Here is a 15675-nt window from a genome sequence, read left to right on the forward strand (position 1 = left end):
TCAGAAAATGAGCCCACTTCCAGTGATAGTTGCCCTCCGATCTCCGTGACATTTTGTGTATTTGCTTTACATAAGTGAGCACATTAAACCATATTTATAGGTTTCTTTATAATAATTTCATAAATGATATCATTTTAACTATTGGTGATTTTCATTAACCAACGGTAAAAAAAAAAAAAAAAAAAAGACCTAAACATGTCCTGTCCACTCTGATGTTCTGTCGACTGCTGTCATCAAAGAGCATTTCTGCTGTATCGCCCTTGTAGGTGTGCTACATGTCCAGTTAGAATATGGTTATAGTGAATTATGAATCCTGAAATTGAATATCACTGCAAACTGAAGGTCATACACCGTCTGTTTGTTGATGATGATTAACAGATTCACATTTTAATGATGTTGTGACAGCAAATCAAAGCCAGATAAGGGGATTATCCTGGATTTACTACATGCAGATTGACTGTCAGATATTTGCCAGAACTTTATAGAGCTGGGAAGAGGTGCTATGTTTTGCTTCCTCATTTCCCACGTGTGGGACTAATAAAGGTCATCTTATCTTATTTTCCATCTTATAGGATGCATACAAAAACTTCTCTGAAAATTCTGCTGTTACTTTTTTCCCCCCCTTGTTTGTAATTTGGGGCAAGGATAAAATCATGTCCATCCGAATTAAGTTGTTGTTCCTGAACTTCCTGAGCATGAATGTTAATGCCTGACACACAGTCCCTTCTCTGCAACAGAGGCTTATAAATTTGTCATAGAGTGGCTTGTTTTCTTATCTGTCCCTGCAATGAGCCAGCAGCAGGATGACGCCCGTGCCCGCTGGAGGAACTCTCGCTGCCATTTGCATTTTTGATAGAGTGCAGAGTGCATGCTGCTCTCCCTGCAGGGAGGTTACTCCCGGTCTGTGTGGGTGCATGTTTGAGGTGTGTTATGATTCATTTTGTCTATTCAGCTGTCCCAGGAGACAGTCGAGCAGACAGCGGGCATGGGCCAAAGATACCACAGGCTGAAGACAGGCTGTTAAATGAGGTCTTCTCTGCTTACTTCGCCACTCAGTGGAGCGTTGTCAGAACAAAGCTTAATATTTTATCATGAAGTATTTAATTTGGAATAAAGCTTAAAAAAAAACAGTATGTTGGGTGCACTGGTTTGCTTTTTTGATGTTATACCCAGCTGTTTTAATCAGTTATCTTATTTCCTTTTCTGTATTTCCACCAGTCCTTCACCCTGCAACTACCCAGCTGGTCCAGAATATACCAGATGGAGGCCGCATGACGTTCAGAACCATTCGACCTCCCAACATTCCCTCTCCTCCTCCACTCATTCCAACTACCAAGCCCACAGACAAGCCTTCCTTCATCCAAGGAGGCTCCATCTCCCAGGTGAGGCACCTGGGGTATGATGTTTGTGCTTTACCAGTAGACTAGCTTTTCTCTTACACCACTGGGGAGAAATCAGATTCTTTAATAATTTATGTGAGCTCTGATGTAAGATTAACATATGTAGGTTTTATAAATCTTTTTGTCCATGACAGGATCAACACTTTAATTTTCAAACTATTACTATATTTATCTATCGCGATCATGGCTCAAGAGTTGGGAGTTCGCCTTGTAATCGGAAGGTTGCCGGTTCGAGCCCGGCTTGGACAGTCTCGGTCGTTGTGTCCTTGGGCAAGACACTTCACCCGTTGCCTACTGGTGGTGGTCAGAGGGCCCGGTGGCGCCAGTGTCCGGCAGCCTCGCTTCTGTCAGTGCGCCCCAGGGTGGCTGTGGCTACAATGTAGCTTGCCATCACCAGTGTGTGAATGTGTGTGTGGATGACTGGATATGTAAAGCGCTTTGGGGTCCTTAGGGACCAGTAAAGCGCTATATAAATACAGGCCATTTACCATTTTACTACACTGTTGATGGTAGAATAGGACAGTTGATCCCATCTTAATAAAATGAACTGCTTTATTGTTTCTGTGTACCCAGTGAGCTGACTTTGCAATATGTTCTGTGATTTAATTTCCAGGGAACTCCTGGCACATACCTGCCATCCCACGCTATCTATGGGCCAGAGGGAACTAAGAGCAGTGTGGGCTCCATCTCTCTGGGTCTGCCGCGGCAGCAGGATCTTAACAAGCCTGGTAGGATAACAGGCTTCATGTGATTAAGCTGTTTATCACTTCTTCTGGTCATATAGAGCTGGCAACATTGGAAAACCAAGCATGGCATGAAAATGAATGCTTTGCTTTCAGTGTCAGAAAGCAAAACATCCAGATCAAAGGACGTTGCTCTTTAGAAATTCTGTCACAGTTGACATCTGAGGCATCGCACCTACTTTATGGCATGGTCTGTCTGTTTTACTATTGTACCACACAGAATTCTGCAAATAGAGAACTGGAGTTCCTGTTAGTAGAAAACTTTCTCAAGCCTTATAGTCTAGTTATATTTTGTTTCTCTCTGTAACTCTTTAGGAGCTGCAGTTCCATCCATACAGGATTGTAGAGGCAACCCAGCAAAGGCTGGCGAAGGTCTGCCTTTCAGAGGCTCTATCACTCAGGTAATGAATGGATGAAATGAGGCTTTGTTTTTTTGTTTTTACACTTCATGGGTTTTTTTTTGTATTTATAGAACATTTCTTTGCTCTCCCCTTAAACAGGGCACGCCAGCTCTGGCCCAGTCGAGCATTGCTGCTGACCTTCTGAAGGGCACCATCACAAGGCTTGCCACAGAAGACCCAAGCAGCCCAGACAAAGCTAGGGGGGAGCAGCTGGCTAAAGGTCACGTCATCTATGAAGGCAAAAGTGGGCATATCGTGTCCTATGATAGTTGTAAGTGCCTTTTATTGTCGATATTGCAAATAGCAATTTTTCTTTGTTTGGCACACACATGTTATTATATTTTTATTGACCAGTAGCCATCAAGAACCCCAGGGAAAACACCCGCAGCCCCCGAACAAGTCATGAGCTGAAACGCACCTTCAACATGATGGAGGAACCCATGGGCCGAGGACACACGGGCAGAGAAGGAGCCCCGTTGGAGGGTACTGCTTGTGTGTCACTGAATATACACACTGTCCTTGTTTGTCTTTTCTGTGTCAGGGGCTCACGGTGCCTGTTTCTGTTTTTTCCCCCTCAGGGTTAATTAGCAGAGCTTTGCCCAGAGAAAGCATTCATGGAGAATCTAAGGAAAGACCGGTGATCACTGGATCCATAATGCAAGGTAGCTTACTGTAAAGTTGATGCATCACTCAAAGTCACATGAAAGAATAAGCAAACCTGAAATAACTTCAAATCTTTCCAGGGACACCAAGAACTGCCGCAGAGACTTATGACGATACTATGAAATATGGAAAACAGTTAAAGCAGGAGAGCCCGCCTGCCCGCTCCTTCGAAGGGGGTATTGGCAAGGGCAAGCCCTACGAGGGCGTCAATACGATTAAAGAGATGGGTCGTTCTATTCATGAAATCCCACGACAAGATTCCGGACAGGATATGTGCAAGACTCCTGATTTGCCAGACAGAAGGGTTTTGGAGGGCTCCATGTCACAGGTCAGACAGAGCTGTGATTCCAGCCACTCTTAAACAATTTACTTTAATGTTTTTTAAATTGAATATATGAACTCCACAAAAATACAAAACTGATTTTTATGATGAATTGATAACTAAACTGTTGTTTTTAAAACCCTTTACCAGATTCACAATCTGAACCAGCCCACCATCAAACACAATGTCAAGTCCCTGATCCCCAGTCCCACTAAGCTGCCACACAACATGCCCCAACTGGAGGCCATGGAACGAACCAAATACGACGAGGGTAAGGGAGTACGGCACACCTCTGTGGTCAACTCCACCACCTCTGTTCTACGCTCCACACACCAGGAGGCCAGCAAATCCCAGCTTAGCCCAGGCTTGTATGAGGACGCCAATGCTCGCAGGACCCCTGTTAGTTACAGTACCAACCCCATGTCTAGAGGATCACCTATGCTGGGACGAGCTTCAGAGGGTATATTCCATAATCATTTTATTCACAGTAGAACATCAGGTTCTCAGTTATTTATTAATAAACATTATAACTCTTACAATTATGGAGTTGGATAGAATTGAAGTAGACATTTATCTTTCCCTTACCAGATGATCTTATTTTGTCGAAAAACTATAGTAGTAATTAATACACAATGTGCACCCAGTGCTGAGGGCACTGGATAAGCTTTTCTTTTTTCTTTCTTTTTTTTTCCTGAGAAAAGTAATGAAATGATATTAAGTTGTTGCTTCAACTAATTAGATAAGACGTGTGCGTCTCTCTCTCTCTCTCTCTCTCTCTCCTGAAGGTGGGATGGGGTCTGCAAAGTCTGCTTCACATGAAAGAAAGAGCACCATGACACCGACGCAGAGAGACAGTGTCCCAGCCAAGTCCCCAGTGAGTGGTGGTGACCCTGGAGCCTCTCATAGCCCCTTCGACCCTCATCATAGGCCTGAAGTGTACAGAAGCCATTTGCCTCCACATCTTGACCCCGCCCTGGCCTTCCACAGAGTGCTGGATCCTGGTATAGTGTTGAAAGCATTTTCATTCTTTCTACCGTCACCATGTGAATAATGAAAACCTTGATTCTGAGTAAACTGATGAAAGCAACTCAGGCTTTCTATTTCATAAGCATAACATGTCCAGGATCTTTTACAGCTGCTGACGTCAGCAGTTGTGATCTGTATCAGTGAGCCTTCTGTTCATGGGCTTTTTTGTTTTGTTTTGTTTTGTCCTCTGCTACAGCATTCATGTTCCCCAGGCAGCCATCCCCAACAGGCTACCATAACAACTACCAGCTGTACACCATAGAGAACACACGGCAGACCATCCTGAACGATTATATCACTTCCCAGCAGATGCCCAGAGGACTGTCACCGCGGGAACAGTCTGTTGCTATCCCTTATGCACCCGGATCTCGAGGTATGGCCCTCCGATAGCTGACTAACAGCTGTGGGCAGGAGGGGTAGTAGTATGCAGACTGTGTGCTTGTGAAGTAGTGGCAACCTTTTCCAGACGCCCAGAAGCAAATGACCTAGACAAATTCTGCTGATTTGTTCTTTATATTGGGGCTGCAAATGATTCGGCTACAGCTCAATTTATACATTTTGTATAGTCATGCAAATCTCCATTTGCTGAGTGGTTGCCTCTTACAAGTTGACCACTATTCCACTCTCTTTGCAGCCCTGTTGCTTATTGATCAATTTGTATTTGGAAGCACTAACAGATGAAGGTGATGGGTTACAGCTAAGTGTATACGGTGTTCATACATTCAGAAATTGATGGATTGGTTCTTGTTGTTCACCGTTGGCCCTTTGCTTCTGTCTGTAAAAGGGATTATTGATCTAGCCCAGATGCCTCCAACTATCCTGTTGCCTCACCCTGGGGGAACAGGTACTCCCACTTTGGAACGCATCGCCTACCTCACTGGACCTCAGCCCCCTTTCCCTCCTAGAGCTTTCAACCCAACCTCCATGTCGCAAGGTGAGGACCCCTCCCTTCCCCATCCCTACACCCCATGTGCCCTTTATCTTCCTTGCCACGATCGCCGCTTCTGTAAAAGTGCAGCTCTGTGCTGGCCTGATGTGGCAAAGGTCAGTTGTGCTTGTCTGGTTACAAAAGTTAAGTTTTACTGAAGTCATGCTGGGAGTGATTTCCCATAAAACTGCCTGACCGTTGCACAGAGCAGTTGATGTCCTTGTTTTTGTTTTTGTTTTTTTGTTTTCTGTTGCACAGGAAAAAACAAACAAAACATAAATAGCCTGCACTCTGTTTTTTATTTTTATCCTATCGCCTAAACCGATTGTTTTAATATGTAGATTCCAAAAACCTGGTGATGAGCTTAAAGAGTTGAGTTATGTGATCTGTAGTTGTTCTTATTTTTCAGTCCAGGTAAGTTTAAGAGTTTAAAGCAGCTTTAAAGCAGCAGCAGCACAGTTTCCTGGTTTCATCTGAAATGGTACATCTGGCCATTTCAGAACTTGTCAGCAAAGCTAACATTTCTAAAGGAAGTCTGCTCCAGCATTTTTCTAGCAGGTGAGTCGAGTCTTTACATTTTGTCTGTGGTGTCCTTGTTCTCTTCAGGTCACCTTGCTGTTGCCAATGAGAGAGAACGGGAGAGGGAGCGTGACCGTGATCGGGAGCAGCAGGAGAAGGAAAGGGAAAAGGAAAGGGAGCAGAGGGAGAGGGAACATGAGCGTGAGCGGGAATTAAGAGAGCGAGAACGAGAGCGAGCCAATGAATACATGCGTGCAGGTGAGTCATTTTTGAGTTTAGAAATCGTACAGTTTTGGAAATCTCATTCTGATGTTTTTAGTCCCTTCAGTATAGGAACCTGTGCTCTTAGGGCTTTTATTTTGAAACACTGTTACAGTAAAATATTTATGTGTGTCCTCAAGGCGGACCAGAGCAGCCAGTCCGGCCAGGGAGTCGAGGTTATCTGCACTCCCCTTCTCCCTCACACAGACCACAGGATGTTGGAGTTCCACAGCGGCCAAGCATCTTCCAGCCAAAGAGTGTCATCACCTCTCTGATGTAAGCTTAAAGCTACTCTGGGTCTCTTTTCCTCTAGCTCGCTAAAGATTTTTTGCGCTTGCATATTTTTTTTATACATGATTTACATTTTGGGCAACAGCATGACATGATAACTGTGTGAGCCACTTCTTTATGCTAAAAAGTCTCCTCGTTAGACTCATTTGATGCAATGGAATGGAAAAATATTTTACATGAGCACATGTTTCTGCAAATATTTTTGACGTGATCGAGTTCTTATTTTCTCTTTTAGGCCTCTTTCAGCAGCTATATCTGCACCACAGAGTACCGCCCGCCACAGTACTGCAGCTGATGCTCTGGCTGCTTTGGTGGACGCCGCAGCTTCTGCTCCACAGATGGACGTGGTCAAGGTGAAGGAGAGCAAACATGAACGAGATGACGATATGTCTTCAGCTCGGCGAGCATCCAGCCTGTCTGAACAGCAACAACAGGAGACAGAAAGGCGATCTCTGCATTCACCGTATGGAGCTATGTCTCTGCCAGGGAGTAAACCCTATCCAGCTTATTCTGAAAGCACTGGTGTTGGGGTTAAGGATAAGGGACCTCAAACAAAGTCCCGCATTGAAGAGGAGCTTCGGACTCATGGAAAGACGACTATGACAGCCGCCAATTTTATTGATGTCATTATCAAACGTCAGATAGCCTCGGACAAAGACTCGCGAGAGCGAGGCTCTCAGAGCTCGGATTCATCTAGCAGCTGTGAGTGTATTGGATTAAAAAAGAGAACTGTTCAAGCTTCACATAAATGCTCTGTGATACCGTAACATCCGCAGTTGCATGAAAGGATAGGTGTACATAGAACAGTACATCTCATGTGTAGTAGAGCCTGACCAATATATTGGTAGGGCTGATACGTAGGCAAATATTGGCTATTTTCCTACATATCAGTATCTGCAGCCGATAAATTAAAATTTAAAAAGAGATAGGAGAAATGCCCTTCAACAGTGTTGGCGTTGCAAAGTTTAGGAGAAAGAACTTTCCAACTGCCCTGTTGGCAACAAGTGTTTGGAATGCTACAGACACCACAAGTAGCAGATCCAAGCAGAGTCAAGCAGAGCGTAGAAGAGCAATCATTGTCACAGCATATTAGGCCCCTCCATAGTGTACTGGTTAATATATTTGCTTCGCAAGCAAAACGTTGTTGGTTCAAATCCAGCCAGACACACAGATCCCCTTTAGGTTTACCTCAGGAAGGGCATCAAACAAACTTGCAGCGCTACCGACTGTAACAACCTCTTGTGATTAGTAAGAAGCTGAAAGTAGCCTTATTGTCATATTATCTTAAGGACTCAAAAAGACACATACGTTTGTGTTAAGTTAATGTTCATTGTTTTTTTCTTTAACTCACCAAATATTGCTATCAGTTTGGCCTCAGTCAACAGTAACTCTTTGTCCATACTTGTCCCACAGTGACATCCAGTCGCTATGACAACACTGGTGGTGGAGCAATTGAGGTGATCAGTCCAGCTAGTTCCCCTGTCCAGCCTCAGCAGGACAAACCAGAAGATGTGCAACAACAGGCATCGGGTATGAACATCCTAACTTTGGGGATATTCCTTTTTTTTTATTTAAACCAGAGTGATTTTACTAATATTCAAATATAATTCAAGTTATATTAAAGATATTCATACAATGGATTTTTTTAATGCAGTTAAACTCTGTCACACAATCGCATACCAACTGGTGCATTGGGGAATTTACAGTATCTTATCCTAAAACTCTTCAACTCAGACCACTAATCTTCTGGTTAGAGAACGATACCCTTGATTACTTGTTGGGGGGTTGTTGAAGATTTGGCATGAAAGGCTAAAATTAGCTGTGCTGAGTAAACATGCCATACCTTGAATGGCTTCACCCACTAACCTTGTGATTTGAGACTGTCAGACAGCATTCCTCTGCGTCAGTCTAGTCCCCAGACTGCACTCAAAAGTTATTTTTGTCACCTGAAAGCAGATGTGGATCATTTACTTTTGGCATAGTCTTTTGGAGTCTTGCCATCTCATCACTTCTCACTTCACCATGGCTCTCTCTAAAACAACTCTGCTCTGTCCCTGGTTAACCTTTCGCAGTTGGCATGCGATCTTATGACATGAGTCGATACCGGCAATCAGGGGAGCCACCACAGTCCAGTTCCCAGCAACCTTCCTCCTCCCAGGCTGACAGCTACTCACAGGTCCCCAAAACTCATAGAGTCATGACCTTGGCAGACCACATTTCGGTAAGAAATGCTGGAGAGCACAATGGCCTGCAACATCAAAAATAATGCAGCACATAGGAATTTACCATGTGCACCAGGTAATCACAGCTAGCTAACTTGGTTTTGTGGTAACTCCCTGTAATGCAGCACATCATAACACAGGATTTTGCCAGGAATAAGGACCCTCCTCCAGTCTCCTCTTCAGCCTCTGCTGCATTCCAGAGCGTTGTGCCACCTGTGTCCTCTTCAGGTCGAGGCAAAATGCCCAGTCGCTACAGTCCTGAGAATCAGGTGCAGGCCCAACACCACCAGAGACCCTCCAGCAGAGTTTCCCCAGAGAACGCCCCCGACAAGCCCAGAGCCAGGTACTGAATGCCTGAATTAATTAGAATGAAACCAATTTATTTTCTGCCATCTGACAAAAATTTGCTCTCTTTCTCCTCTTCAGGCCTGGCAAGTCTCCAGAGCGAGGAGGCAGGCCGATGGAGAACTATGAACCCATCTCTCCACCACAGAGCTACCAAGGCATGGACAAACAGGAGTCAGGTGGACCTCCACCCCAGCGGCGAGAGGGTGACAGCTCAGAGATTAGGTACAGGAGCGGCTCAGCTTGTTTGTTTGATAATTTGATTTTATAATGATTCAGATTTAGTTTTGATGTTTTTGAAGGTTTGTGTCACTGTTTTGTCTGACTCTTTGTGTCTTTTTTTGGTTCAGGAGTGACTCGCGGTCCCCAGGGAGTGTTAGCTATCTGCCTTCCTTCTTCACCAAGCTGGAGAACACCTCACCAATGGTGAAATCGAAGAAGCAGGAGATCTTTCGTAAGTTGAACTCCACCTCTGGTGTTGGTGATTCTGATGTTGGTAAGTGGGTATTCTCTTATCCTATGTTAACCTAAATCCTTCTAGCTCCTTATGCATGTGAATAATTAAAGCATTTTGAACTCTGTTTCTTCTAAACCAGCTTTTTTTTCACCAGTATTAATTGTCTTGCAGGAAACGCACAACCAGGAACAGAGATTTTCAACCTGCCTGCGGTTACCAGCTCCAGTAAGTAGCAGCATATTTTGTTCAGACACACTGTGTATTTATGCCGATTCTCTCTCACTGTATTGTGCGTGTGTGTGTGTGTGTGTGTGTGTGATATGATTTTTAGGCAGCATCAACCCCAGGAATCACTCCTTTAGTGACCCAGCCAGTAATCTGGGTCTGGAAGACATCATCCGCAAGGCCTTAATGGGCAATTTGGAGGACAGACAGGAGGACCAACAGGGTGGTGTAACATCCAACACTGGCAGTGACCCTCGGCAGGAGGCCAGTCCATCTCCCAGCATGGGTAAGCAGGAATACCCCCGCTATTGTAGTCAACTTTGTGCCCGTTCTGAAGGACTGTGGAACATGTTGATTTACCTCTACCTCTTTGAATTCAGGTAAGCAGAAGCAGGGAAAAGCCAACAGCCGGAAATCCAAGTCTCCTAACCTGGGTCAGGTCTACGGTGGAGGGGAGCGCCCCTCATCAGTGTCCTCCGTCCACTCTGAGGGAGACTATCACAGACAAGCCCAATCCCAGTGGAGCTGGGATGACCGACCCTCTTCCACAGGTGCACTGTCCAGTCTCTACTGTCACTTTACTGTTTTCTACTCATAGATCTTAAATGATTCTATTCCAGAGTAAGCTCAACCTATTAAGCAGCAACCTTATTTTTTCTTTTCCTTCCTGATGGTTACTTCCCAGCTAGATTGTTAGTTAGCTTGTTATTGTGAGGGCCCTCAGTATCATTCAGCTGCTTCTCTAGGTGGTGGGCTGTCTTTTTTTATAGACTCCACAGTCTTGGACACCAGTTGGTGACAACCTTTTACTGCTCTAGACATCTAAGCAGAACCTGCAGCAGGTGGAGAACTAGTTCTTGTGCATGTTGAAAAAAACAGAACAATGAATTAATTGTTAATTCATTGTTAATGAGTTCTTCAACAAATTCTGAAAGTCTTCCCCTGGCTCCTCGCTTCCTGCTGCGCCCAAACCAGCTGACTGACACTCAGTTTCATTTCCTCATTCATAAAGTTGCTGTGAAAGGTGCAATTGAAAAGTTTCATTTGCAGAGATTTTTGGTAGAGTTTTTGGTAGAAACTAAAGTCATGTTTATTTGCTATTTTTTGTATGTAACACGACTGCGTTCACAGTTATTTAGTCGTCACTATTATAAAGATAAAGACCAAGATTACATCTCAGATGTATGGTCAGCTCAGAATAAAATCTGTAGTCTCAATTTTTCTAACTGTGTGGACAGAAATGCAGCTATAAGAGTGTCATGCAATTTTTCTGAAACATTAAATGTATTTTAAAGTGACTTTTTAAATGCAGTTGCAGACACTCTAATTGTGTTCTGACTACATTTCATGTTGAAATTTGTTCACAGACACATTACATGATGTGAAACAACATTTTGAAGTACACTGTGTGAAATCCAAACTTAAACTCACGTTAATCTGAAAATCACCTTAATCAGGTCTCCCAGAACTGGATCCATGTCATAAATTCCATAACGGATCAAAGCAGCTCAGTAGACCACGTTCGGGTTTCAGTTAACTAGCATGGCCGGATTTAAAACTGATAAATTCTTAGGGGTTTATTTTGTCCTTACATGATCTGTATTTCTTATTTAAAATGTGTCATCCTACCAAAATTACATGTAAAGTTTATGTAACTAAAGTGTTAAATGTAAAACGCCAGCTCTGGTCAGCCTTTCCTAAATCAGAAACTCGGACATCAGCTCAGGGTTTATGGTTTGACTCGGAGTTTGTTGAACCTGCTTCCTGGAATATGGCCCTGGCATCATTTCATCTACATTTTGCCCACTCGTGTTGTTTTCCTTTTTCCACAGGACCCATCCAGTTCCCATACAACCCGCTGACTATGCGCATACTGAGCAACACACCACCCACTTCCATAGCGTCACCCTCCATACAGAGCCAGCAGCAGCAGCTGCAGCAGAATCCAGCTGGAGCCCCTGGCCAGCGGCGAGAGTGGCAGTCTTTGCTGTCGGAGCAATACGAGACCCTGTCTGATAGTGACGACTGAGCCCCGCTTGCTTACAGCTTTATTAACCAGAAGAGAGGCCTGCTCTTTGGCTTGTCTGTTCACGCCCCTCTCCTGGAACTAACCTCGCTCACTGGGGAGTGCAACATGTAGATGGGGTGTTGTCCTTTTTATTTTTGGTGCTATGGCGCCCCCTGGCTGTTGGCTGAGAGTACGAGCAGCAGCCTGTGACCGGAAGGGTTCTCCTGGACGTCGCTTGCTTTTGGTCCAGAAGCACTCGTCCAGCCTGTTGTGGTGGGGGAAAAAACAAACAAAACTCAGCTTGAGGTGATGACATGAGATGCAGGAAAGATAAAGAACTTAATATGTAAAAAAAAAAAAAAGACAACAGAAGAAACTATTTCTGAATTTTGTTTGATTTCTGTAAAGATATACCTTGTCTTTAAGAAGATCATTGTATGTAAATAGAGTAACCTTTTGCAGTGTTTTTCTTAACTTGATTATTTCTTATTTTAATGTCGCTTTTAAATTGATCCACTTTAAATGGAAAGAGTGTGGGTGCGTTCTTTAATAACACAGTTGGTCTTGTGTAGTCCAACATCTCCCACCCCTCCAAACCCTGTCACCCAGCACACACACAAACAAATACTTTTACCATTGCAACGGTAAGAGAGAGAGAGAGAGAGACCGGACCTGTGGTTTGTACTTGACCATGAGCAGAGCACAGAGACTGTGCCACCCTGCGCACCATCCACCAAGCACCACCAGAGCCTGAACGTTGCGGACATTAGAGGAGAACAGACTAACATTTCAAACAGCATTGGTATCTGATAACTGTCTTTATCACACAGCGGAGATGATGCATGGATTGTAAGCGTTGGATGGTAGTGATAACCGCTCACCCTAGACAGAGAAATGTCTTCAAAACAAGTTGAGAACACTGGTGTCATAGCAGAGAGGTGAAAAGTCTGATATAAGCTTAATTTTGCCAGAAATTATATCATTATGACTACTCCTGGACCCCGACTGAATAATGAAAGTGAGCCAATATGTTTTTTTTGTTTTTTCCTTCTTCTTCAAAAGAGCGATGTGATGTGTCACATGTAGCTGTCTCTTTGCAGTTTCCAAACTGTCCAGAATGATTTGTTCTGCAATGTCATCATGGTTTAAAAAGAAAAAAAAATGTCAGGAAGTTTTTTTAATGCTTTTGCCATGCCTTGTGACTTGAGAAAGAAGGCAGCTTTAACTAATTTTCTCAGAGATATACGTTTGTGTTTAATGTTTGTATTTGTTTCTGTAATCCCTCTTTTTTTTAATTATACTGTCCTGACAAAAATCTGAACTCTGTAAATTGTCTTTCTATTACACACAAAGACAAAACTAACCAAACTTAAAAAATGGTCTGCACCATTGTTGCACTTTTTCCTTTTCTTTTTCTTTTTTTTTTTTTGCTTTGTAGCTTTTGACAAAAAAAAGCATACTACCTGCTGTGTAACTTATTCATCCTCCAGCCTTGGAGTATACTAAAATGTGCTTTAACTTTTCCTACTACTCACAGAAATTTGCCCCGATTTTTTTTCTTCCTTGTAGCTGGTACAGGAATCTTTTTTGTTTAGTGTCACACTTGCATCACAATTGCAGTTTGAACTGTATGGTACCATTACATATTTAGGCATTTGATGTCATGAAGATTCAAATCCATGACCACTTAATCTCTGCTTTCATTGTGTCACACAACAGGCATAAAGCTTTGAATATGAATTATACTAGGTCAACTATAATACACGGCAGTAAACTTTGTTTTAGATATGTGGAAAAAAAATATTTTGGCTTTTTCAGCTTTCACTCTGCTCAGTTAACGAATCCATTCTGCTCTAAACTTGATATTTCCTTTGTTGTTGCTTTTTCTTTCATTTTTTTTGATTTAAAATTGTCGTAGCACATGTTCAGATTTTTATTTTCTGTCATTTTTTTTTTCTTCAACATCTTTGCTAATTCATCCCATTTAGATGGGGTGTTATGTGTTTACAAATGCAATGACAAAAAGAAAAAAAAAAGTTTACAAACTTGAATCTTAAAGAAATCCGACATGAAGCCGAAAAAATATTGGAGCATCTTTTCAGCTCTCTATCAAACACACAGTCAGTGGTGTTTTTGGGTTTTTTTTGCTCTTTGTTTGTTTTTTTGTTTTTTTTGGAATTGAGACTTGAAAACCCGTGTAACCTATGATGTTGAAATGCAATGTTTGTATCGCACAATGTCTCTCAGTAGGCTATTACAAGAGTTCAGACCAATCAAATAAAGTGGATCAGTTCACCACTGAAAAATGTGCCGATCCTTGAGACGTGTGCAGTTTTTTGTTTGTTTGGTTTTTTCCCCTTCTCTCTGGTTGTGCACTGGCAATTACACGCACTCTTTGACGCATATTGCAATGATTTATTTGTCAGGTAATCCAGTATGAAATGGAAATTAATGCCAGTGATCCCTTGTAGGTAAAAGTTGGGCAAATGCAACAAATATATCAGCTATTAAGGATTCCCAGACTTAAATTGAAGGTGAGGAGGCAAAAATGTTAATTGAATTCCTACAAATTGAAAAATGAAATGTGTAATTAAAGCCGACGCCAACACACCTGAGACTTTGGTAGTGCAGTTAAAAGAATGTTGTTCAATTACTGCTGCCTAATAATTCTGCAGCATTCTCTTATCAGCTCTTGTCAGTTTGACCTTTTAATCTACACATCTTAACATGGACTGTAGAAAAGGTTATGTATTGGCTGACTGCTTCTGTGTATTATTGCACTCAGTAAAGTTGATGGCCTTAAAGGAGGTCCCTGTGGTGACAGTTATAGACCCAGTGTGTTTGAAACCTTTAGCTGAGATGCCACAGTGGAAGTGTATAACAGGTCATTCTTGCAGTAGGGCTTCTTTTTATTCATGTGTGATTCACACACTGATTATTTGACCTGTCTTACCAGAAAAAGTGTAGGTTGTCTAATGAGATTTGTTTACAGATTTTTTGCAACCCATTGTGACAGAGCACGTTAAACACTAGGGTAGGCACAATAAATCTGTGTGTGTGTGTTTCACTGTGTCTGGTGTGAAATGGGTCTGTTTGACTACTTACTGCTTATACCAGAGCTAAATGTCTTCTATCGAAAAAAGCTTTGCCGATCTTATATCGTCTGCCAATAGCACACTGCTTTCTTATTGAATATCTAAATGACTTGAGCGTTTTAACCCAGACGAAGAAAGGAAGTGGAAAGGGGTTTCAAGTTTCATGTACGCGGACGCGTTGAACTTATTTTCCTTTAATACGCCGAGTTTTAAAAAATCTATTTAAAAAGAAAGAAAGAAAATGCCTGTGTGACATCGCAGATATTCATATAACGAACTCAAAAGCAGCCTTTTCTTCCAAATAATCTCCTCGAAACAGAAAAATGTGATCTACGTAGGAGTTTATTTTGGAGGAAAGCAAAACCACAGCAGGGTAACACGGGAAGTTGTAATATTTTCGTGGAACCTTATTGGCTGGAGCAGTCAGGGACATCCTGTAATAAGTGGTGCGAAAATGCGCTCGTTTTTACCTGCAGTGGCCGAACAACTTTTCCAAGACATACAGAAAACATACCAGGAGGCTTCTCAAAGTAAGATGAATATGACGAAGACAAAAGTCTGGACATGTTTAGGTTTAATTTAAACGTAGATTTAGCATTGCTAGCTAACTGTTGGTTAAAGCAGAATGTGACACGACTTTCATTCAAGGCGCATTCCACATATAATTTCCTCCTTTTCTGTGAGGACTAGTTAACTTCCAGTAACTGAAACGCAGCTGGCAGCGAGCTTTACCGTGCTTCACTGCAATGTCAATGTAGTAATTGTTGTG

At 42.7% G+C, this 15675-nt stretch overlaps 2 protein-coding genes across 8 annotated transcripts in view; both read left to right on the forward strand.

The window, feature by feature from the left end:
* Positions 1-14119, forward strand: part of ncor1 (nuclear receptor corepressor 1) — a 62745-nt gene extending 48626 nt beyond the window's left edge. For 3 of the 6 annotated variants that reach the window (XM_040014717.1, XM_040014723.1, XM_040014720.1), the window contains 23 exons: positions 1219-1382; positions 2014-2128; positions 2459-2544; positions 2644-2815; positions 2899-3027; positions 3123-3206; positions 3288-3535; positions 3680-3989; positions 4315-4530; positions 4752-4928; positions 5340-5489; positions 6090-6260; positions 6404-6539; positions 6790-7256; positions 7968-8084; positions 8627-8775; positions 8902-9119; positions 9203-9346; positions 9472-9617; positions 9750-9803; positions 9910-10089; positions 10184-10354; positions 11636-14119. In XM_040014717.1, the coding sequence (XP_039870651.1) occupies positions 1219-1382; positions 2014-2128; positions 2459-2544; positions 2644-2815; positions 2899-3027; positions 3123-3206; positions 3288-3535; positions 3680-3989; positions 4315-4530; positions 4752-4928; positions 5340-5489; positions 6090-6260; positions 6404-6539; positions 6790-7256; positions 7968-8084; positions 8627-8775; positions 8902-9119; positions 9203-9346; positions 9472-9617; positions 9750-9803; positions 9910-10089; positions 10184-10354; positions 11636-11832 (4001 nt within the window). In that variant the 3' untranslated portion in view covers positions 11833-14119. The remainder of the gene's footprint in view (positions 1-1218; positions 1383-2013; positions 2129-2458; positions 2545-2643; positions 2816-2898; positions 3028-3122; positions 3207-3287; positions 3536-3679; positions 3990-4314; positions 4531-4751; positions 4929-5339; positions 5490-6089; positions 6261-6403; positions 6540-6789; positions 7257-7967; positions 8085-8626; positions 8776-8901; positions 9120-9202; positions 9347-9471; positions 9618-9749; positions 9804-9909; positions 10090-10183; positions 10355-11635) is intronic. The other 3 variants (XM_040014721.1, XM_040014718.1, XM_040014722.1) reach the window with 3 other exon arrangements.
* A 140-nt stretch (positions 14120-14259) lies between these two features.
* The window catches only part of zswim7 (zinc finger, SWIM-type containing 7), a 32822-nt gene continuing 31406 nt past the window's right edge, over positions 14260-15675 (forward strand). For both annotated transcript variants that reach the window (XM_040014745.1, XM_040014746.1), the window contains exon 1: positions 14260-15436. In XM_040014745.1, the coding sequence (XP_039870679.1) occupies positions 15361-15436 (76 nt within the window). In that variant the 5' untranslated portion in view covers positions 14260-15360. The remainder of the gene's footprint in view (positions 15437-15675) is intronic.

The sequence above is a fragment of the Simochromis diagramma genome, unplaced genomic scaffold (assembly GCF_900408965.1).
Source record: "Simochromis diagramma unplaced genomic scaffold, fSimDia1.1 OVJJ01000676.1, whole genome shotgun sequence".
In the NCBI taxonomy this organism is placed as follows: Eukaryota; Metazoa; Chordata; class Actinopteri; order Cichliformes; family Cichlidae; genus Simochromis; species Simochromis diagramma.